At 35.1% G+C, this 23,182-nt stretch overlaps 2 protein-coding genes across 3 annotated transcripts; both read right to left on the reverse strand.

The window, feature by feature from the left end:
• Positions 1-5,777: 5,777 nt before the first annotated feature.
• LOC134857279 (DNA ligase 1-like) lies at positions 5,778-9,040 on the reverse strand. Its single transcript, XM_063873660.1, has 2 exons — positions 8,837-9,040; positions 5,778-8,671 (listed from the first exon to the last, which is right to left on the reverse strand). The coding sequence occupies exons 1-2, from the start codon at positions 8,987-8,989 to the stop codon at positions 6,119-6,121; spliced, it is 2,706 nt and encodes a 901-aa protein (XP_063729730.1). The 5' UTR covers positions 8,990-9,040; the 3' UTR covers positions 5,778-6,118.
• A 7,629-nt stretch (positions 9,041-16,669) lies between these two features.
• On the reverse strand, positions 16,670-23,158 carry LOC134854562 (ethanolaminephosphotransferase 1-like). Of its 2 annotated transcripts, none has more exons than XM_063870872.1 (5): positions 23,114-23,158; positions 22,371-22,741; positions 18,179-18,354; positions 17,477-17,803; positions 16,670-17,218 (listed from the first exon to the last, which is right to left on the reverse strand). In XM_063870872.1, exons 2-5 carry the CDS (start codon positions 22,732-22,734, stop codon positions 16,907-16,909), a joined length of 1,179 nt encoding a protein of 392 aa, XP_063726942.1. In that variant the 5' UTR covers positions 22,735-22,741; positions 23,114-23,158; the 3' UTR covers positions 16,670-16,906. The 2 variants fall into 2 exon arrangements, with proteins under 2 accessions (XP_063726942.1, XP_063726949.1); XM_063870879.1 differs by lacking the exon at positions 23,114-23,158 and adding an exon at positions 22,979-23,092.
• Between the last annotated feature and the right edge of the window lie 24 nt (positions 23,159-23,182).

The following is a 23,182-nucleotide window of genomic DNA, read 5'->3' on the forward strand; positions in this document are numbered from 1 at the left end:
GAATTATGGAGTATGGTGGATTTTTCGACCGATTTTGACTATCTCAGGAGCTACTAATTTTGACCAACTTAAAGTCCTTGAAGTTGTGTATCAAAAAATCAACAAAGAGTCGCCGAGCGAGAAAAACTAGTCTGAATTTTTTACTCTTCATGCTGAATTCTTATTTTGACTATGAACGATTTTCCTGGAAGTCAAATGCCCGCACCATTACAGGAATAAATCGAAAGGATTTTCATTTACAGTAAAAATTGTTTAAATCACATCCCGTGTAATAGCAACTAAGTTCATTGCTTAGTTGAGACTAAGCGGGAGATGAAAAAGCAAAATGAAAATTACAAAAAACTGAATATCAATTTATTCTATTTTTTTTTTCAGCTAAAATATTTAAACTCAAATACTTCAACATTACAGAAACAAAATTAAAAGAAACTAAAATATACCAGAAACTGCTTAAACCGCAAGTCCGTGCTAATGCAGCTAATTTCATTGCCTTCCTTCCACTACGAATAGAAAGAAAACAAAATAAAAACTAAGATCGTATATAAATTTTTTATAAATTGAGCTATATTTCTTGAAAAAAAAAGATTTTAAGCACAGAGGCAGAGCAGACCTTCACCCCGCTTGAGATGCAGAAAATTAATTCAAGAAAAATGCGAGAATCGAAAAATTGAGGAATCGAGTTTAAATCATAAGCTGAAAAATTAAATATTCTAAGAAATTGAACAGGCAAAAAATTCTACCTGAATCCAACAAATTTGAAAAAAAAAATTAAAATTTTAATTGCAAAATGATAAGCAATAACATGATGCAAGTGTAGTTCATGCAAATTTTGTCTAGTGTAATAAATATTTACAGAATAATAATGTAACAATAATAATTTTTGTCTTCAAATAAATTTAAATTGTTTCCACGCTGTTTTTCCATAGGTTGCTATAGAGGGATCTTCACTGAAAATAGATAAAATGATTGTAATTTTCTCAATATACTTTTAACTTCATATTGGAAGTTAAACGTAGACAGAAAAACTGGGCAGTCTTGCATTAAAATGCCCAGAGGACAAACATGAAAACCATTTGTAAATCGCCTAATTACGAAATAATTCAAGAACCACTAATTTCTGATTCATTATTCAAATTAGACTTTGACAGCCTTTTACAGGACAAATAAAATAAGTGTAAAAATTTCTTGAAAACTCAAAATTAATTCAAAACCTACGAACGAACGAGAAAACAATAAGCAATTTCAAAAAAAATTAAATAGAAAATTAGATTGCTATATTATTTCAAACCTCTGACCTATACAAACCAGATAAAAACCAAATGAATTCGAAAAAAATACTGAAAAAAACTAACTCAAGATCCCATCTACAAACGATATACTCTCTTAGAATAAAATAAACTCTTAGACTTAAAAAAAACTTGACAATTTTTTTCAAAGTGCACTCAAGACACATATGCAACCACTACACTAGCCATGCTTTTACCTCAGCAGTTGATATTATATAATACACTCAATTCCATTTCGACCTATATCCAAAGTTCTTTAAGGGAAAAAACACTTTAAATGCCCTTGCTTATCGCAAGAGCAACAATTAAGAAAACTACTTACATCGCAAGTCCAGTCAAAGACAACTAAGTTCCTTGTTTTCTTATGACTTCGTGTTGTCTTTATCTCTTGTGACTAGCAAGCATTTGCAAATCTGAACGTCGACCTTTTCCGGGTTACCTATACTTGACTTATAGAATCACTGAACCATTTGATAGCTTGGCTTATAATAAATTCAAATTTGATGGCGCTGAGTTTGACCACGGTAACGTCCATACAACGATGAAGGTCATTGGTTCGAATCTGGTCAGTACCTTGAATCTGGTGAGAGTTTGGTCGAACCTGGTCCGACTTAGTTGCCACTGCAAGGACTTGCGATTGAAGCAATTTCAATGTAAATAAAAAAAAATTGTCTTCACTTCTCAAATAGTGAATGCATTTAGGTTCAAAGAAGTACGATTAGGTCAATAAATCTGTTTTTTAAAACTAAATTTTCTGTGTTTATACCTCCTGTCTCATCCTCAAACAAGCTTGGAGCTTTAGTTTTACCCCCGAAAATCACATTACCCTCAAATTCTACCTGAATCCAACAAATTTGAAAAAAAAAATGAAAATTTTAATTGCAAAATGATAAGCAATAACATGATGCAAGTGTAGTTCACGCAGGACAAATAAAATCAGTGTAAAAATTTCTTAGAAACTCAAAAGTAATTCAAAACCTACGAACGAATGAGAAAACAATAAGCAATTTCAAAAAAAAATCTATAGAAAATTAGATGGCTATACTATTTCAAACCTCTGACCTATACAAACCAGATAAAAACCAAATGAATTCGAAAAAAAACTGAAAAAAACTAACTCAAGATCCCATCTACAAACGATATACTCTCTTAGAATAAAATAAACTCTTAGACTTAAAAAAAACTTGGTAATTTTTTTCAAAGTGCACTCAAGACACATATGCAACCACTACACTAGCCATGCTTTTACCTCAGCAGTTGATATTATATAATACACTCAATTCCATTTCGACCTATATCCAAAGTTCTTTAAGGGAAAAAAACACTTCAAATGCCCTTGCTTATCGCAAGAGCAACAATTAAGAAAACTACTTACATCGCAAGTCCAGTCAAAGACAACTAAGTTCCTTGTTTTCTTATGACTTCGTGTTGTCTTTATCTCTTGCGACTAGCAAGCATTTGCAAATCTGAACGTCGACCTTTTCCGGGTTACCTATACTTGACTTATAGAATCACTGAACCATTTGATAGCTTGGCTTATAATAAATTCAAATTTGATGGCGCTGAGTTTGACCATGGTAACGTCCATACAACGATGAAGGTCATTGGTTCGAATCTGGTCAGTACCTTGAATCTGATGAGAGTTTGGTCGAACCTGGTCCGACTTAGTTGCCACTGCAAGGACTTGCGATTGAAGCAATTTCAATGTAAATAAAAAAAAATTGTCTTCACTTCTCAAATAGTGAATGCATTTAGGTTCAAAGAAGTACGATTAGGTCAATAAATCTGTTTTTTAAAACTAAATTTTCTGTGTTTATACCTCCTGTCTCATCCTCAAACAAGCTTGGAGCTTTAGTTTTACCCCCGAACATCACATTACCCTCAAATTCTACCTGAATCCAACAAATTTGAAAAAAAAAATGAAAATTTTAATTGCAAAATGATAAGCAATAACCTGATGCAAGTGTAGTTCACGCAGGACAAATAAAATCAGTGTAAAAATTTCTTAAAAACTCAAATTCCACCTCAAATTCTACCTGAATCCAACAAATTTGAAAAAAAAAATGAAAATTTTAATTGCAAAATGATAAGCAATAACATGATGCAAGTGTAGTTCACGCAGGACAAATAAAATCAGTGTAAAAATTTCTTAGAAACTCAAAAGTAATTCAAAACCTACGAACGAATGAGAAAACAATAAGCAATTTCAAAAAAAAATCTATAGAAAATTAGATGGCTATACTATTTCAAACCTCTGACCTATACAAACCAGATAAAAACCAAATGAATTCGAAAAAAAACTGAAAAAAACTAACTCAAGATCCCATCTACAAACGATATACTCTCTTAGAATAAAATAAACTCTTAGACTTAAAAAAAACTTGGTAATTTTTTTCAAAGTGCACTCAAGACACATATGCAACCACTACACTAGCCATGCTTTTACCTCAGCAGTTGATATTATATAATACACTCAATTCCATTTCGACCTATATCCAAAGTTCTTTAAGGGAAAAAAACACTTCAAATGCCCTTGCTTATCGCAAGAGCAACAATTAAGAAAACTACTTACATCGCAAGTCCAGTCAAAGACAACTAAGTTCCTTGTTTTCTTATGACTTCGTGTTGTCTTTATCTCTTGCGACTAGCAAGCATTTGCAAATCTGAACGTCGACCTTTTCCGGGTTACCTATACTTGACTTATAGAATCACTGAACCATTTGATAGCTTGGCTTATAATAAATTCAAATTTGATGGCGCTGAGTTTGACCACGGTAACGTCCATACAACGATGAAGGTCATTGGTTCGAATCTGGTCAGTACCTTGAATCTGGTGAGAGTTTGGTCGAACCTGGTCCGACTTAGTTGCCACTGCAAGGACTTGCGATTGAAGCAATTTCAATGTAAATAAAAAAAAATTGTCTTCACTTCTCAAATAGTGAATGCATTTAGGTTCAAAGAAGTACGATTAGGTCAATAAATCTGTTTTTTAAAACTAAATTTTCTGTGTTTATACCTCCTGTCTCATCCTCAAACAAGCTTGGAGCTTTAGTTTTACCCCCGAAAATCACATTACCCTCAAATTCTACCTGAATCCAACAAATTTGAAAAAAAAAATGAAAATTTTAATTGCAAAATGATAAGCAATAACATGATGCAAGTGTAGTTCACGCAGGACAAATAAAATCAGTGTAAAAATTTCTTAGAAACTCAAAAGTAATTCAAAACCTACGAACGAATGAGAAAACAATAAGCAATTTCAAAAAAAAATCTATAGAAAATTAGATGGCTATACTATTTCAAACCTCTGACCTATACAAACCAGATAAAAACCAAATGAATTCGAAAAAAAACTGAAAAAAAACTAACTCAAGATCCCATCTACAAACGATATACTCTCTTAGAATAAAATAAACAAAAAGTTCGGAAAGAAATTACTTTTGGATTTGATAGCATTTGAGGCTATCTTCATCCAACGCATATCAAATAAAGCGGCTACCTTCCCAAGCAATAAAGGCTAGAAAGCCATTAGATAAAAGTTAAAACCAGTTGCTCAGCAACACTGTACAAAATAGGCATAAAAAACTTGGAACTCAATTACCTGCACCAAACACATGAACACTACAGCAGGTCACATGAGAAATAAAGTTTTTTAAACGATAGAAAAGCCAAAAAATACCATCCTCTTATCCGTGATGCAAACTTTTCAAAAAAACTTTCTTGTAGGAACAATATCATTCTCATATAAAATAATCGAAAACTAATCGACTATAAACATTAGAAAATAAGCCGACAGAATCGAAGCTGACCGACCTATCACAGTTTACAGCTAAACTTCGACTTAAAAAAACTTAGCAATTTTTTTCAAAGTGCACTCAAGGCACATATGCAACCACTACACTAGCCATGCTTTTACCTCAGCAGTTGATATTATATAATACACTCATTTCCATTTCGTCCTATATCCAAAGTTCTTTAAGGAAAAAAAACACTTTAAATGCCCTTGCTTATCGCAAGAGCAACAATTAAGAAAACTACTTACATCGCAAGTCCAGTCAAAGACAACTAAGTTCCTTGTTTTCTTATGACTTCGTGTTGTCTCTATCTCTTGCGACTAGCAAGCATTTTCAAATCTGAACGTCGACTTTTTCCGGGTTACCTATACTTGACTTATAGAATCACTGAACCATTTGATAGCTTGGCTTGTAATAAATTCAAATTTGATGGCGCTGAGTTTGACCATGGTAACGTCCATACAACGATGAAGGTCATTGGTTCGAATCTGGTCAGTACCTTGAATCTGGTGAGAGTTTGGTCGAACCTGGTCCGACTTAGTTGCCACTGCAAGGACTTGCGATTGAAGCAATTTCAATGTACATAAAAAAATTTTGTCTTCACTTCTCAAATAGTGAATACATTTAGGTTCCAAGAAGTACGATTAGGTCAATAAATCTGTTTTTTAAAACTAAACTTTCTGTGTTTATACCTCCTGTCTCATCCTCAAACAAGCTTGGAGCTTTAGCTTTACCCCCGAAACACATCAGATTACCCTCAGCTTCTATTTAAAAGGGATCAAAAAGTGAAGGTTGAAAACAAATTCTGAACTAAACTCTGAATAATGAGAAGAAACTGAGGAGTGTTAGCATGTATATATAAAAAACCATCAATCATTGAGTTCTGGTTTCAATAAATTAACATCATTTTGCCTTCAGCCGCGTCCACAATTTGTACTCTATCATCTTGATTGATGGTTTTTTCTTAGGTAATCGCTAAAGTTTACAGTCCTTCAACCAACTGTCTATTTCGTATGATATAATGCAGTCAATTGGGAGTTACAGGAATCGAGAGAGCGCGTTGTTGTTATTATGTCCAGCTGAACTTTTGCTTCCCCGTGATCCTGCGGTCCCACTTCCTAGTCTCGAATGCACCGATCGGCTAGTTTGTAATTCTGCTACACGACCACTCGATCCTTTCAACGCATTACTTGATATACTCTTTTGCAATTTAGTTGTTAAAGTCAATCTGTCTTTGACATTTAGACCGCTAATTGCTCGGCTCGCTTTCGAAGTTGATATGCTCTCCGGGTCACTCGTTGACTCGGTAGGTTTCGTTTCTTTCGATAACTCACCAATTCTTCGAGCCTTCGATTTCGGTGACTTTTGAACCATAACTCGTCTGCCTAGACTGGAAGCTGCCAGATTCGAACCTACTTCCAATGAATTTTTCGACATCATTACTTTCGGTCGCCCAAATAATGTTTCCACCTCCCCTTCATTATTTATGCAATCATCATCAGAATACGAAACTTGATTGTGCTTTAATTTTAACCTTTCTAATTGAGTTAACTTTTTGGAACCAGATTTGATACCAGCTTTTCCCGTTTTCTCAATGTCGGCGATCTTAAATATATCATCATCCTCTTCAAAATCGATAACATCATCGTCGTTTTCAATTTCATCTGCCGCAATTCTGAAATTTGCAGTCAATTTAGTCGAAGTTGAACCCGAATCAAGGTCGCTAGAAGGCTTTAAATGTGAGTAAGGATCTCCGTCGTCTGAAAAATCTTCGTAATTATGCGATAGTTTTATCGTCTTTCTAAATGTCGGCAGAGTTTCTTCATCCTCATCTTCGCCGTTTTCACTGAAATCCTTTGGTCGCTTGGTGCGTTTTCCCTCGTCTCGGTTTAATTCACGTTTGACTCTCTTTTTAGATTTCTTGCTATCCTTACTTATTTTTCTCTTCAACTCAGCTTTCAATTTTTTTCTTCTTTCACGATCGTTTTTTGATTTTCGCTTTTTCTTTTTTCGATCATCGCTCAAAAAAGAGTCATCAGAAGACTCGCTCGACATCGCTTCTAAATCACTGTACTTCGGGTTAGTGGAGCTATCTTGCGAGTCCTTTTCCAATTCGTCAGATGAGACAAAACTCTCGGAACTTTCCGAAGTAGGAGGGGTTGAGCTTCTTCTTCGTTTTCTGTGCTTTCGTTTCTTTTCACGAGAAGCTGACCTTTTACGTTCACGTTTCTTTTTTCGTTCACAATCATCATCACGTGACTGCTTTTTAAACAAGTCTTTATCAATTTTACCCGATGGGCCAAAGTCTAAATTCGTGTACTGAACCGGTTTTCGCTTCGCATTTTTATCTGGTTTTCTATGAACTTCGATTTTATCAAGACCAGCTTTGAAAGCTTCAAGCTCCTTGTCCAAATTTTCCATTAACTTAGATTCTCGCTTAGTCGGTACAGTTTTCCTTTGAGGGGAATCTTTGATATTAATTTTTCTGGCGGGTTTTTCTGGTGATGAAAACGAACTTTGTGAAATATCTTTCTTTTCTTTGATGTTATCTTGACTATGACAACTGGGCGAACCAGGCGCTGAAAACACAATTTTATCATGTTTGGCAACGTTTTTAGCTATCGATTTTTTCTCATCTCCGTTCTCTTGAATTGCATTTTTCTTTTCGTCAGATTTATCCGTCTTCACAAGAATTTCCTTTTTAGATTTTAATTCGTCTTGAAGTTTAAGTTCACCAGATTTTGGCTCGTTCGATTGGATGTTTTTATTAACAACTTCCAATTTTTCACTATTTATAGGTTTATTTTCAACATCCTTTGCTGGTTGCTCAGAACTCTTATTTTCAGGCTTCAAAATTTCTTTCGCGTCTATCTTTTCGACTGAAGTATGTTTGTCAAGGAAACTGTCTAAATCATTCAAGTCGTCCAGATCAAAATTGAGAATATCGTCTCCATCAAAACTTAGCGAAGATTTTGGATGCGGAGGGTGCGACGTCTCAAGAACAAGTTCAGCCTCGGCTTCCTTTGATTTCGAAAAAACTGCATTGAACTCAATATCGACGTCTTTTTCAAGTGATGTTTGTAATTTTTCTTTCTCCGAGCTGATGTCTAAGCAATCAGGTGATACTTTCTCGTCATACATTTCGGCTGGATTTTGATTTCGCGAATCGAGTCTTGTCCGATTTTCAGAAACACTTAAAATGAGCTCATCAGAGTGGAGACTGCTACTTCGGAACATTGACTCATTTCTCAATTCAACTTCTATATCCGGTTCTGAATTATCATCATCAAAATCTGATATTGCATCTAAACGATCATCATCATCAATCGCTTTACTTTGTTTCACATTCAATTCTTTCGTGTATTCTTCCGTATTTTTGCTCATCTTTGCCTCAAACTGATCACGTGGTTCGTCTTGAACTGGCGTGCTGTTTCCCGAGTTTTCGTTTGACTTCAAATCCTTGTTGACCGAGTCTAGATTTAATAACAAAGTGTCTTTTGGAGGATTTTTCTTTCGTTCGTTTTTGGCTTCAAATGTATTGATTGATATAAGATTTCCACTCTGCTGGAAGGGCTTGGAATCGTCCACTGCCTGAAAAAGAAAAATATCCGAACCGAATCTTTCAATGATTTGTAAATTGAACTATTTCTCATGTATTTTTGTGGAGATTGAAAGGAAAATACATTTTTATTATTATTATAAATACATCAGATTTTTGAAAAATCTTGAATAAAAAAATAGGACAGGTTAGTATACCTTTTTCCTGTAGTTGGTGCCCTTCGTCAAGAGTGCTGCGAGTAGCAATTCATTCACGTCTTCCTCTTCTTCCGGTCTAAATCCATCATCAACTGGTCTCTTCTCCTTTCTTCTCTTTTTACCTCGACTGCTGCTGCTACCGTCGCCCAACATTCAAATGGGTGCTGCTTTTCTTCTATGATAATGTTGCGAAACAAACTCAAAAATCTAAAACAGGATTTAACATTTCATATGGTAACATATTCCATTGAGATTTATAATGCTCATTGAGGTTATAATTTTCATGCACCCTGCAAAGCAAAATCCTTACAATTTTTCTCAATACTTTTTTTCACAAAAAGAATCAAAATTGAAAAAAAAACTACAATAGTATAACATAAAACTGAGAAAATTTTACTTCGAAAACAAGTGAAAACCAAATATTTTAACCAAACAAACGTCAACTGTAAACAAACGGCTACTTGTATAGGGGCCCTAAAAAATCTGACAGCACTTTAACGTCCTTTCCACTTTACAATAATTTTGTCTCGTATGATGTCCGATGTCCAACAATATATTCGCCGGTATGAAATAAGTATCAAGAAACATTCACCGATCAGCAACTAAGTCGACAAAACCTGGGTCAAATCCCTTTGAGCCGAAAACAAAATTGTTGTCATGAAAAATGGTTGTCTATTAAGTTCTGTTATTCTAAAATTTCTTCCCTTTTACGTGTTTCCATAGAGGGTGTAATAATTGATTCACTTCCAACGACGCAAAATTAAATCACTAAACCAATGAAACATACGCCGACACCCTTTAGGCCGAATAAAGCTTTGAGGCAAAAAAAAAACAAAAGGAAAATACACAAAGCCAGGGTGGATAAAGTTTTGAAGTAGAAAACAACACTTGCAACTACATTAAAAATTGCTTACATCACAAAAAATTCCATGAAGTGGCAACTAAGTTGAGATAACGTAATCAAATAAACAATAGGCCGACAATTTTTTTGAAACTGAATTTTTTCAGTTGAAAAAAAAACAGGTCCTGACTTGCGATACCAGGCTTAGTCGTCATCTTTAAGCCATGTGTTCTGAAGAAACCAAGACATTTGAATTTATTATCGATCAGGCTATCAAATAATTTAATTGATTTTATAAACAAATTGCTATCCAAAAAATGTATTTCAATTAGATAACGCTTGCTAATTGCAAGCGCAATTTAAAAAGCTCAAAAATATCTTCTTTTTTTAAATTTTCTTACTCAATTCTACTCCCTACATGCTACTTTAGCTACAACGTGATAAATGTTGCGTCCGGTAACGTATTATTACAAGACTACTCGTATCAGGGCAAAGCCTTGAATGCTCCGACTGCCCATTAATACCGACAAAGTACGAGTTTTAGACTGACCATATCAAAGAGTTAAAATTTTATGTCATTTATGGAACTGATAAGACCAAACATACCGTACCTCAATTCAATTTGGAACAATTATGAGTGCAGATTTCAGGATCGATGCCCATACGCAGCCAACTTTTCTAAAATCGGTCTGAATAAAAAAACCACCCCGGGCATATATATTCCTCACTTTCTTCAAAAGTCGGAACAAAAATTGTCATATTGCCTGCTCCAATTCATTTCGAAATTATTTGATTAGCCACTTACACTTTGATAAATGGAAATTTATTGTCCTTTAATTAACCAAATTTAGTCAAATTGGCAATTTTCAAGCCTCCGCAACTTCGCAAAAAAGGACTCTGAAACATGTTTGTTTTTGAGCTCAAGCCATCAACCACGCCAAGAAAAAACATTTCGTCACTTTCCTTGAAAGTCAGTAATAATATCTGACACATTCAGTGACCCACCACCAACGACTGTCTCATCGCACAATTGAATCTTGCATAAATCATAGAAGCAAGAATGAGTATGACTTCAGCATGCGGTTCCAATTTCGCTGAAATGTGTAATTATATTCAAGTGACCTCGTATTATAACTCAAACTCCCCGAGAACAACACTGAACAGAAACAGCACCAAGACAAAATTCTGTTTTTTGGGAAAAAAACAACAAATCGTTTAAATTAGAAAATATTACGATGAATACTTTTGTTAAAATAGCTCAATTTGGGAAACATCGATCCCTAGACATTTATCATTCTATTGGTGATTCTAAAAAATTAATGTTGATTCATTGTACAGTATGTTATCGGAGAGCTCAATTTGGTGGTCAAAAAGAGTGAAAGCCAGCTCATTTTTCCTTCGTTCAATTTGTGTTCTCAAATAGGCTTTTTAGAATTTTCCACACCATTTAATTGCAGGCAAGTAGTGGACTGTGGTGAAAAAGTTATCCCGAAAAATCTGTGAGCTTTTGCGCATGATTTTTAAAATAATTTCCAAGGAAACAGCACTGGCGCCATTTTAGAGTATAATCCTTTTTCGGCAATATGAGTGTTGCGTATTTGAGAGTAAAAAAACTTCAGAAACACATTGAAAATTATATTTAAAATTGATCGTCTTAAATCAAACAAAACTCCTTGAACAAACACTTGAACAAAAATCCTGATAGCAATAAAAGAGAAAACTGAAACTGCCTAAATAAGTTCAACCTAATCTTGTTCAGCTTGTAAGTTTTCATTAGATTTTGAAATTTTTCAATACTAACCAATCATGATCCATAAGTAAACCCTAAATAAAAACAAAACGCATCAATTTATCTGATCAGACCGCGTTACTGACTGATTGAAATAAAGTCAATCTCGAACTAAATTCGCTTTACCAATGTTTTCCTAGATCCATTGAGACTAAGGAAATTAAGAGAAGAATGAAGACAAAGCTAAAGACCGGCAGAAAAAACCAAGACCGGCTTGAAAAAAGACAAAAATGTTTACCAGAAAAATTGTCTCAAGAAATCGATTATATTTACATTTATTTTGAAAGCCAGAACAATTTAACAGAACCTAAAATAAACGTATAAAGTTGATAAAAATATTTTAAGTCATTACAATGAAGCTCTTAAATGCAGCTTTTGTAGCAAAAGAAATGGCCTAAAAATACCTTCATGAAAAAATACCTTCATAAATGAAAAAATACATAGCTGATATAAATTTCACTAGCGATACCATAAAATTAGCATTGCAAGCTAGTAGACAGGAAAGAAAACGAGAGCCACTAAGTCCAAAGAACACTGAAACACTTTCGAAGAAACCACAATTAAAAATGTTGACTGGAATGATGTTCTATTTACGGAAAACACGTCTGAAAACACAATCGACGACGTTTAATGAAAATTCGAAAACAATCATTGAGCGAAACAAAAGTGTAGTCATTTGAACTATAAACTCTATTCTGAGATTTTTCACGTTTTGTGCAAACCGGAGGAAAGCAAACGTATTATGACTCCCACGAGCGACCCAAAATTAGGTTAGCAAGCCAATACAAGACGAAATCATTAAGGTCGAAAAAAATTTTCAGCGAAAAAAGAAAAATACGATGAAAACTGCATATGGCAAAAAGTTCTAAGATGAGGCAACTAAGCCGACAAAATATAAGCAGACAAATAAGAAGCGAAAACTTTTTTGAAACCGAGAAATTCCCGTTTGTAAAAAATTAAATCCTAGTCGAATTCGAACCCAAGATCTTCGCCGTCCCAGACGCATTCGTTGCCTCCAAAATAATTGCGCCGGAGACGCTTAAAAATTTGATTTCATTATGAACCGAGATACCAAGTGATTCTGCTAAAAAAAAGTTGTTAACCCGGAAAATATCTATGTTCCGATTTGATAAGTACAAAAAAATTCAAGGCCTTCTCCCCTCAAAAGACGCGCACACAAAAAAAGTTTTTTGTATTCAAACAGCGGCAAAATATGAGCTAAAAAGCCAAAAATAGGTCGAAACTTATTGAAGTCCTTCATAAAAAAGGCCGAAACCTATCAATTAGACAAAAAAGGACATAACAAGAAAATTTTAAAAGAAGTTAGTTGGTAACATTACAACCAATATAAAAACAAGCTTCGGGTACTGCCAAAACTCAAAATGCAGCATACTTAAAGCACGGAAGCGAAACGTAGCTTCGCACCAATTGCGATACAACACAATCATAACACAACACAAACCATATGTCGAAAAAAAATGAAAAATGTTGAAAAAAACCAGATGAACTAACAAATTTTCTGTCTCGATAAAAGGCAACTAGGGGCCCCGCTAAAGCGGAAGTTTGTGTATGTTATTTTTTGATTTTGTTATATGAAAAAATGGGTAATTTCAAAATTTGGACTTTGCTCAAAATCTTTGTTGTTTCTCCACTAAAATTAGTGAGAAGAGTGCTATTTTTTTTTGCTATTTCGGAATTTTTTGAAGGACTTCCAGCTGAGGGTGCAAAGGCCACAGTATTACCACTAAGCCAAGTGCCAAGGAATCGGGAATTTCTCAAGACTCAATAACAAAGCAATTTGAAAATAAAGGCTGTTTGCGGGAAAAGGGTCTAGTTCCCGATTACAAGACACTTGCTTTCAAGGGTAATAAGTCTGTTGCAGTATATCCAATAGATGGCATCAAGCCATGAGTCCCCTGAACAAAGATATAGTGACCGATTGCAAGCAGAGGCGAATATGAGCTAAGGACCTCTTTATATACACACAGTATAGAGTTAAAACAACAAGAAGCTGAAGAACCAGTAAAGATGACTTCACACGATGGTATGATTGAAGAAAGAACTAGAAAACTAAAAAAGTAAAAGCTCAAAAAAATCTGTTTTAACTCATTAATTTCTAGCAAAAGGTTGACTTGGGGTTCATTTTGGAGCATCGTATCGGAGCTTCGCATATCGTAAAAAAAAGTAATTTTGTAAGCCTCGGTAATAGTTCATTTAGGCAAAGATATCAGACAATCGAATATTGAATTAACATCTGAACAAAACTGACGAAAAGTAATCAAAGCCGACAATCTTTAAGCAGCCACAAGTGGAGCCGAAAAAAAAACAATTTATTTTAATTATATAAAAGCCAGAAACTACATTGAAAAACACTTGCACTTACAACTTCAATGAAAGTTGCTTACAAAACAAGAAAAATCCGTGATAAGTTGAATAAGTCAACAATCTTAGACACACCTTGAGCCAAAAAAAACACACGTTTATAACTTTTCAAGTCACCCACTGAAATAACCTTGAACAACACTTGCGATTGCAATTGCACAGAAAAGTTGTTTACAGCACAAGCAAAGTCCTCAATATGGCAATAAAGCCGACAATCTTACAGAAGACACCAGTCGTGCCGAAAAAACCTTAGAGGTTAATTAAAAAATTTGAGGTCCCCTGAAACTACCTTACACCAGGATAACCGGTTTCTGTGCAAGTAGCAAAGAATGTTCCGACCAGTTTTAAAAAATTACAACAAAAATTAGTTTTCCAATTGTTGTCGTTTTTTCGGCTTGGTGTGATAAAGGAATCTGAGCGAAAAAGTAGAGCTTAAGCAATTTTGTCAATTATGTAAAATATGCAAATTGGAAAACAAATTTTGAAGACAACTAGCAAGAAAAACAAAATAGAAATACAAAAAAAAAAATTAATTTTCCAAAAATTGTTCCCAAATTTTTGAAGTTATTGATTCTTAAGATGAAGCTAAAAACTCAAAAACTAACTTCATCAGAGTTAAACTAAATTTTTAAGGCTTATGTTAAGCATAAATAAGCTAATGTAAGCCTGCTCACTCGCTCGAAATTAGACGAAAAATCAAAAATTTCAAACCGGTTTTTCTCGACACCGGGAAAAAAAATTTTGAAATTTTTTGATGTCGTTCGAATCACAAGTGAAAAAGCTTTAATATGATATATCACTCAACCCAGTCCGATGATTTTGCGAGGAAATCAAAAAAGACTGCTCGCTTGCTTTATTCGCCCGACAAAACTGAGCAGACAAACGAAAGTCCGACAATTCAATTCTTACCGGAAAACAATTTCAAATTTCTGGAAAAAAAAACAAGATTCGACCGGAACTCAACTCCTGACCTTAGGTTTACAAAGGCGACGGCGTCAACTTTGGGCCAAGTGCAAACGGATATGAAAGTTCTAAGTCATCAATAAAAAAATTCAACTAAGAAAATTGATTAAGATTTGTGAGAAGAAATGCTTAAAGGAAAAAAAGTCCACTTCCCGATTACAAGACACTTGCTTTCGCAAGTATAATTAATAAGATCAGAAATTGTAGGAACAACAAATAAGTCAAATAAGCCGACAGAATTGAAGCCGACAGCCAATAAGCTGAAAACCAGCACAACAGAATAGTGTCTACGATTGCCATATATGCACTAACGGCAAAGTGGTACACACAATTCAAAATCTAAACCGTGAGATTAATCGACAACCATAAACCGAAAAACCATCAGCGAACCTTCAACAATATTATTAAGAATGGTGCTGATCTTGAGGAAAAATCACGCCTCTTGAATAGATTGCAAAATTAGCGTGGGAAGAAAATAAGCGGTATCAAAACAGAAAGAAAAAACTTGAGCAAAAGCCCATCAAGCCGATTAAAAAAATTCAAAGGTTTGAAACTAATAAAAAAGACTAAATCCCATTCCTTCAAAAGACACACGCATAAAAAATCGTTCATCAAATGGCGTAATATGATGCCACTAAGCCGATACAAAACTAGGCCGAAACCTATTAAGCCGAAAAATGCATCTTAAACTAAAAAAGAGAAATTTTATCAAATCGAGTTGGTAAAATTATAACCAACATGAAATGCTAAATCTCTCAATTTATGTCGGTTGTTGGAGTATTTCCAACAAAGATGACCAGGAGATGAATGTCTTTTGGACCAAGCGATTTACGGGGAAAAATCTAGTACCCGATTGCAATACCCTTGCTGATCGCAAAGGTAAAGAAAAAACAAATTTCAAATCAAAAAGATGCACTTTGGCGTTTGCGTCTACGAATTTTGAGGCTTTTTCTTGGACAAAAAAAAACAACGCGAACAAAATAAGTGTCTTCACTACCTTCATTGACACTTAATTAACATGGCCAACAGACAGTTGGAAAAAAGTCAATGAACGCAAGGAAACTGAAAAAAAAACCGAATTGTTTTTTCAAAAATCTTCAACCTTTGAATTTCGAAGAAAAAATAGATGGCCTTAAAGCTCTTTGAATTTGTAGAAAAACTTATCATGGACACTTTTTTGATAAAAAAAACTACCCCAATTTGAGAAAACTGGATCAATAAGTATAACTTTTATCTCGATGGTAAATCTGATAATTGTTTTCCATTTTCGAAATTAGAAGTCGATCACGTTTTTCGTGACCTTTACAATTTCGCTGTTCGATAGCGGAGTTTGCCTTTTAACAATAGAAATGCACTGAACTTAAAGAGAAATCTTAAGTCAAACCGCGAAGAATCAAAATTGATCATGAACAAATTTTAAGAACTTTTTCTTAAAAAAAATCAAAATGAGCAACACCTATATAAAAGTACTCAATACATTCATTAGTCTTAAAAATGGCCTAAAAGCTCTTAGAATTTCTGGAACAATTCAAAGCTGACACTTTTTTGATAAAATTAACCCAACTTGAGAAAACTGTATCAATACGTTAAAATTTTTAATTCGCTGGGAAATTCGATAATTAAATTCCACTTTCGAAGCTAGAAGTCGATCACGTTTCTCGTGACCTAAAAAATTTTCGCTGTTCGATAGTGGAGCTTGCCGTCCTTTTGAGAAAGGAAATGAACTGATCTTAAAAATAAATCAAATCAAACCGCGAAAAAGTCAAACCGGAATTTGAAACTTTTCCTGAAAAACGAAAAAAAATCATCGCGACCAATATAAGAGTCTAAACTACGTATATCGACTCTAAAAACAATCTTACTGAAATTTTTATTTTCGACAAAATATCGAAACGCAATGACAAAACATTACAAAGAAAAATTCATAAATGTATTCCAAAATACATAATTCATTAAAATGATTGTGGCAAACAAGTTACAACGATTTAGGCTAGCATTCATTTCAAGCATAAAGCACAAGCATTGTTGCATTTATAATTTACTGCTAAAAGCTTCATGATTGATGAGCTTTAGCTATTTCTGCGAGCTACAAAATCTAGCTAACTCTTGACTTTCGGATTGAGAATACAGACACGTTCAGAGACTCTGCAATTTCCCTCACGACACAGATTCCAAAATGAAGATGAGCCATCGTTACAAGAGTAGAAAAAATGTACAATGTGTTCAGCTCTAGTGATGACGTCACAATTTGCGGAGGAAGAAAGAGGAGGCAGGAAACCATAAGTATATAGGGGTACATCATCCAGTTGAGTAGCTGTACTTTGGTGGAGGTCATCTGGGCAATGATTACCCTGCAGAGGTGACTGGAGAAGAGAACCCCTTGGTGCCAGAGAAACAGACGGGGCTCCTAAAACAAATCTCAATTTGAAGAAAAAATCTTTTTGTTAATTTATTGCCATAAAATATTGTAAAAGCAAATAGGGTTGGCTTTGAAGAAGATACAATAAAAATCAGACCGAAGCAGATGTGAAGTACCTTCATAGCTCAATGTCCTCATTAAAAAAATCAGTTTTTCTTCAACGCAGTGGCTAGTTTTGTAGAAAAAAAACGCACTGATAAAAACTGGTCGTGCTGATTATTTAAGTACGTGGAATTCTTGACTAACCATTTTTGCGATGTTATTCTGTGAAAAGAAGAGCCAACTGGTAGAAAACAGAGCGAGCAACGCCACTGACAACAAAGGCGCCATGCCGTCTAGAAATCCATACTTCAATTGATTGACTGGTGAGTACTTGGCGTATATATTATTGAGAGATACTGGAAAAGATAAGACGAAGTTCGCGAACACTACTATGATTGTTAGACATGACACGACTGAATATCCAGGGATCACATCCCGCTGCCAAAGGTGAACTCCAATTGAGCCGCTGAGTAAGTAGACTAAAGCTATGCCCAAAAGAGCAAGGTCATAGCCCCAGGGAAGGTACAATTCCTGAAATCATAATTGTTTTTATACAACCCCAGGGTCTAATTAGACTGAAGATCGTTTGAACAGGACGGGCTGTTCAGCCCTAAGCGAAGAATCGCTGTGTACCCATGGGAAAAATGTAAGTTGTTTTTCTAGGGAGAGGAATGCTGCTTCGTCCTCAAACACACGAGTAAGTATACTACAAAAAAAAACATTTCAGGCTTTTTCAGTGCATAGCTAAGGCACCACAAAAATGATTCCTCGAAGGATTTTTTGGCATAATTGGCTGTGTTCGTAAAACATAATTAAATTACTGTCTTTTGTAGCTTGGGGGTTACTTACTCAAAAAATTACAGTCAAAATTGTAAAATATTTACTATAAATTGATTCCTAACGCACCTGTGTGTTGTACTTCTCCCAATGGGACAGTGCAAATGTGAAGAATATGCACCAAGTGATCACGTGCATCTCTATTGTGCCTCCTCCGTGAGCATGGTCCCTTCCGAAGGCGGAGAAGATGGCTACAGGCATGAACACTGTGGACAAACTGTCCACTCCATGGTCAAACAGCTCTCCTGCAAATCATACATTCACTCAAGATGCAAGAGTCTCATAGAGTCTAAGAAACCCTTCCTGATTCTTTGCGGTTGGCCTTAGACCGAAATCTGACATATGATTGAAAATAAATGCGAATCTACACGTATCTCAAAAAAGAGCAGACGGTTACTGTGCAACTAGCAAATCAAATTCCCACCACACAGACAAAAACTTTAAAAAAATCATTTTCCCAAATTTGTGTCATATTTGTGCATGATGTTCCAGAGGAAAAAAACTAAAGCTTATACCACTAGTCAATTCTTCATAGTCGTGACAGATTTCTTCAAAGAAAATACAACAAAACATCAATAAAATTATCATTTTTGCATTTGTTTCTTATTATATTAAGGCATTCAGTTTCTTTAGGAGCATTCAACCTAAGATTGACCAATTCAAGCTTGACGTAAAGTTTGTTGAAGTGAACAAATAATTTATTGCGACATCCACTTTTGCCTGAACAAACCAAAAATTTTTCTACAGACGCCTTAGGTGCCAATAATTACTTTTTTTGAGGATGGAAGAGCGTGCCGAAAAAACCCTATTTTTAAATTCAAAATCTCCAAAAAAGCCTTGAAACGGTTTTCTAAAACTGGCATGTAGTGTAGAACAAATTAGTCCTTATAGTGTTTTGCGACAGCTCGGAAAATCAATTTGATCGACCAAAAGACCCCGACCCCCCCCCCCCCCCCCCCCCAGCATGAAAGAAAACATTACATCCGCGTCCGTGAAGGTATTTCTACATCAAGATCAGAACAGTTTTTCCCGTTCAGACTGTAGGGCAGATGTCTATTCGATTAAAATCTTTCTTCATTTTATTTATTGCGATTAAAATGAATAAGGAAGTTTTCGAGAGAAGTTTCCAAGCACTCAGATATTTTAAACGTTTTTTTTTTGAAAAAATTTTGAGTAGTGAACATATATATTATTAGCTATTTCTCCGCAACTGAGGAGGTAAGATAGCTTTTATTTTATTGTAAACACCTATTTTTCGTTTAAGCCAGATATATTTACCTAATTAAAAATTTCGATTTTTTAATAACAACAAAACCAACACTGCTTTGAGTATTTCAATTTAGGTTGATGACTAAAAAAAAATAGCACAATAAATGATTTTTCAAGCAAGCTAAAGAAGCAAGCAAGAAAATTTGAACATGCAAAGCTGTTCGCATAGTCTGCAATGGCTTACAAAAAGCTAAGCTTTTTGAAGCAATCTATCACGCCAAGAAACATCGCAACTTTTCAAATTGTTATGATGGCGAGAAAATCTGTGCTAAAATCTATGAAGGCAGCCGAAGCGATGAAACTTCAAAACTCAATTTGATCTCAGCGTCCTATATTGCGTGCTTCAACTTTAAAATTACCAAAGTAAGCTCTCAAGTTATTTGCTGGCTTGAAAAGATTGAATTGGTGGGAACAAATCAAAAAACTTTTTTTTGTAAGGCTGTAAATTTTATTTAAGCTTACATCAGGAGCTAACATTGGTTTGCAATTAGTTAAAAGTTCTGGAGGTGAGCTTTTCATATTTGAGCACTTTGAAGTTATTTTGACTGCCGGAGTAAAATTTTTTCAAGCAAGCAATTCAATTACTGAAAACTTGAAAAAAATTCAATTTATTCTACCTTTCTTGGTTCGCAAATTTGGAGATTTTTGGATTCAAACTATTAACACACGAATCTTCGACCGAATTCAGTTTATAACAACGAAATCAATTGAAACGTTGAAAGCAAGGTATCCTGCTGAGAAACTGGGCAGTGGAAATTTTAAAAAATTTCGATTTCTTTTGGTAGTTTGAACTGCTTAGCAAAAAACCAAAACTTTTAATTGAATGAAACTTTGTAACTTTTCCAAAAACTTTTTAATGGCCAGCATTGATTAGCAAAACTTTGGCTGGTTGTTGCAAGCTATTAAAGATATTAAAAGAAATATTCTTTTTTGTTGATCCACAAATTGATTCAATGAAGTCAACTTTTTTTTAAAAGAGTCTGATACTTATCTCACCATATTCAAGCTGTCGCAAGCTATCAACGGATTGAAAATTCAACCGTTTACAGTTATTCAAAAAGCTTGAATTCAGTCGTGAAGTCGAAAAAACTCAAGGCAAGCTTTCAACGACAAAGTTGAACTATTTTAAACTGTTGTGATAACTCTCAAGGCTCCTCACGGAAAGGGCTCCATCCAATTTCAGCCTCCCTACGTACCTTGAAGTATGATAGACGGCGCAAGTATGAGAGGAGTCCCGCATATTACTAATAATGTTAACTAAGTATGATTCGGTTAGTCAATAGAATCGGTCGGTCGTTTTCAACACTTTTCTGTACCTTTCAACACGATTCATTTGCTTTAACTTGTTTACTAGTAAAATTGATATCACTCAGGCAATAAAAAAGAACGACTTTGAGACACTTTCTAGATCGCGGACAACGCACATTTATTGGCACCCCACTATCGCATATGTACCGCCCGCCACCAAATATCACAAAAACTGTACATCGACACGCTGTGTTTAAAATATCAGTTTGATTGAAAAATGGGTGCTATAATATGAAAACGCTGGTAACAAGTTCAAGAAAATTTTGAAAACCGTTTCAAATCGAGGCAAGATACATATCTAGAAACTGAAAATCGATCACAAAACGTCAAGACAATCTGTCTCGACAGTTGGTTTTGACCTTAATAAAGATCCCAAGTTGAAATTTATTCGGCATTGCCTTTCGCTGCCTTGCGTTGCACCTCCTTCTGCGCTGCTTTGCTCTACCCTGCCTGCGTTGTGTTGCCTTGACTTTCGCTGCCCTGTCTTGCACTGCCCTGCCTTGCGCAGCCCTGCGTGCGCTACCCGCTGCTCTGCCATCCTCCTTGCCCTGACTTGGCTCTCCTTCCGCTGCCCTGCCCTTCTTTGCGCTGCCTTGCTTTGCGCTGCGCGGCCATGACCCTCCTTGCCCTATTACGCTGACCTGCCCCTCCTTATGCTGACCTTTCCCTTCTTGTCTTGCGCTGCCTTACATTTGTCTTACGCTGCCGTCCAAACCGTAGTTGCCTTGCGCTACCCTACCCTGCGCTCAAAACTTCAAGATGATCTGTCTAGACATTTGACATTGACCTCTCCAACTCATTTTATCTGGAAATTTTAATGTTTTAATTCATCGACTTCTTAAATGTTAAAACTGGCGAATACATTGATACTCAATTTTGAAATTAAAAATTTGGAATATAAGAAACTGAAGGCATCCACACACATTTTGCATGAAACAAATTGCAAAGCATAAAACCACATTATGTACAAACTATGAATTTCAAAAAATTGCCAGATATATTGAGTTAGAAAATTTCTGAAATCGAGTTTTCATTATTGTTCTGTTGTTTGAAACAAATCACTTTTTTCTGTTCATTTGATGAATTAAAAATGCGTCAAATGTGTTAACTAATTACTATTGGAATGTCAGAGCTAATGCTATGAAAAAGCTGTAAAAATGCACTAAAAGTGGTACCAATATTTGCGACGCAGGTTGGAAAAAAAGAAGGTTCGTACTAATACACTCGCTTCGCAAGTGTAAGAACGTTTTACAATTAAATATAAGATTATCTGGTTAACTACGATTAACTTCAATACATTGAAAAGATGAGTTGCTCTGACTGCCATTGTACTTTTCGCTCAGAAAAAAGTTTTTGTTAAAATTTAGAAGAAAAACGCCCTCTTACGCAGAGAACTTCAAAAAACATGCTATTAATTGAAATCTGGAATTTATCTTAAGCAATTCTGAGCGCAGAACAACCTGAGCGCAGAACAAGCAATTCATTCAACAGTCAAAAAACAGCTAAGTTTGATCATTCAACAGACAATAAACAACTAGAAAAGAATTGATGAGAGTGCCGTTTGACTTCAAAACAAACATTCAAACCATTGAAAAATTTTCAAGATAATCCAAAGGTCGTTCTGCTGCATGCTTACTTACAAGTTCTAGCCAAAAATAAATCATTTCAAACATATTTCACATACCTAGAGGGGATGAAGATTTCGTCCTTTTAGCTTGTTTGCCATCTATCCCGTCCAAAGTGTGAGATCCAAAATGAAACACTAGCATCACAAGCCACACCCACTTCGAAATAGGCGCCACTTCCGGATGAGTGGGCGAGCTAGCATAGAAGTACCAGTCATAATAGCACGTAATTAGAAAGTTACTGGCAGCCAATATGAATCCGAGGAATGTTAGAGTATTTGGGGCCAGCCAAGGTGGCGCTAGAGTAACGACTCTGTCCCAAAAAGGGTGCATGACATAGATGGAGAGAGGACTGGTGTCTAAGGCACGGTACTTGTAGGAGTCAAACCCTCTAAGGGTCTGGGTGGAATAGTACCTCATCATGAACTCCCTGAAATATACGCACAAAATATAGATTGTCAATTAAACGCAACAGATAGCACAACCAAGTAAAAAATTACAGAAAAGAACTGAAATTACACCAGGAATAACTTAGGATCTATTATGCATCACATGTGGCCAATATTCGATTGTAGCACGCGTAGCGAGATATTCCACAATGCTTTGTGAAGGTTTTACCAAAGAATTTAGATGTAAAGGCACATGTTGACACATCAAAAAAACTTACGGATTTAGTAACTTCTAATGCAACAAGACGTTTCGCAAAAAGTTAAAAAATTATACAGAACGCTTTGGATGCATAATAATTGGTTTTGCCATTGATCAATCGCGTTTATTACAAAGCAGTGTTTTAAGAACTTACAATGACTTATCTCAACTAGATTTATCTGAAGTTCAAGTAATCTAGTTCGAAATACTTCAGAAAATTCAA

The sequence above is a fragment of the Symsagittifera roscoffensis genome, chromosome 1 (assembly GCF_963678635.1).
Source record: "Symsagittifera roscoffensis chromosome 1, txSymRosc1.1, whole genome shotgun sequence".
NCBI lineage: Eukaryota > Metazoa > Xenacoelomorpha > Acoela > Convolutidae > Symsagittifera > Symsagittifera roscoffensis.

Coding starts and splice junctions, on each gene's coding strand:
- LOC134854562 (XM_063870872.1), bottom strand. CDS start 22,734: ATGATGAGGTACTATTCCACCCAGACCCTTAGAGGGTTTGACTCCTAC. Junction 18,355..22,370: donor GAAATCTTCATCCCCTCTAG/GTATGTGAAATA, acceptor TATGATTTGCAG/GAGAGCTGTTTGACCATGGA. Junction 17,804..18,178: donor GGGAGAAGTACAACACACAG/GTGCGTTAGGAA, acceptor TTATGATTTCAG/GAATTGTACCTTCCCTGGGG.
- LOC134857279 (XM_063873660.1), bottom strand. CDS start 8,989: ATGTTGGGCGACGGTAGCAGCAGCAGTCGAGGTAAAAAGAGAAGAAAG. Junction 8,672..8,836: donor GCACCAACTACAGGAAAAAG/GTATACTAACCT, acceptor TTTCTTTTTCAG/GCAGTGGACGATTCCAAGCC.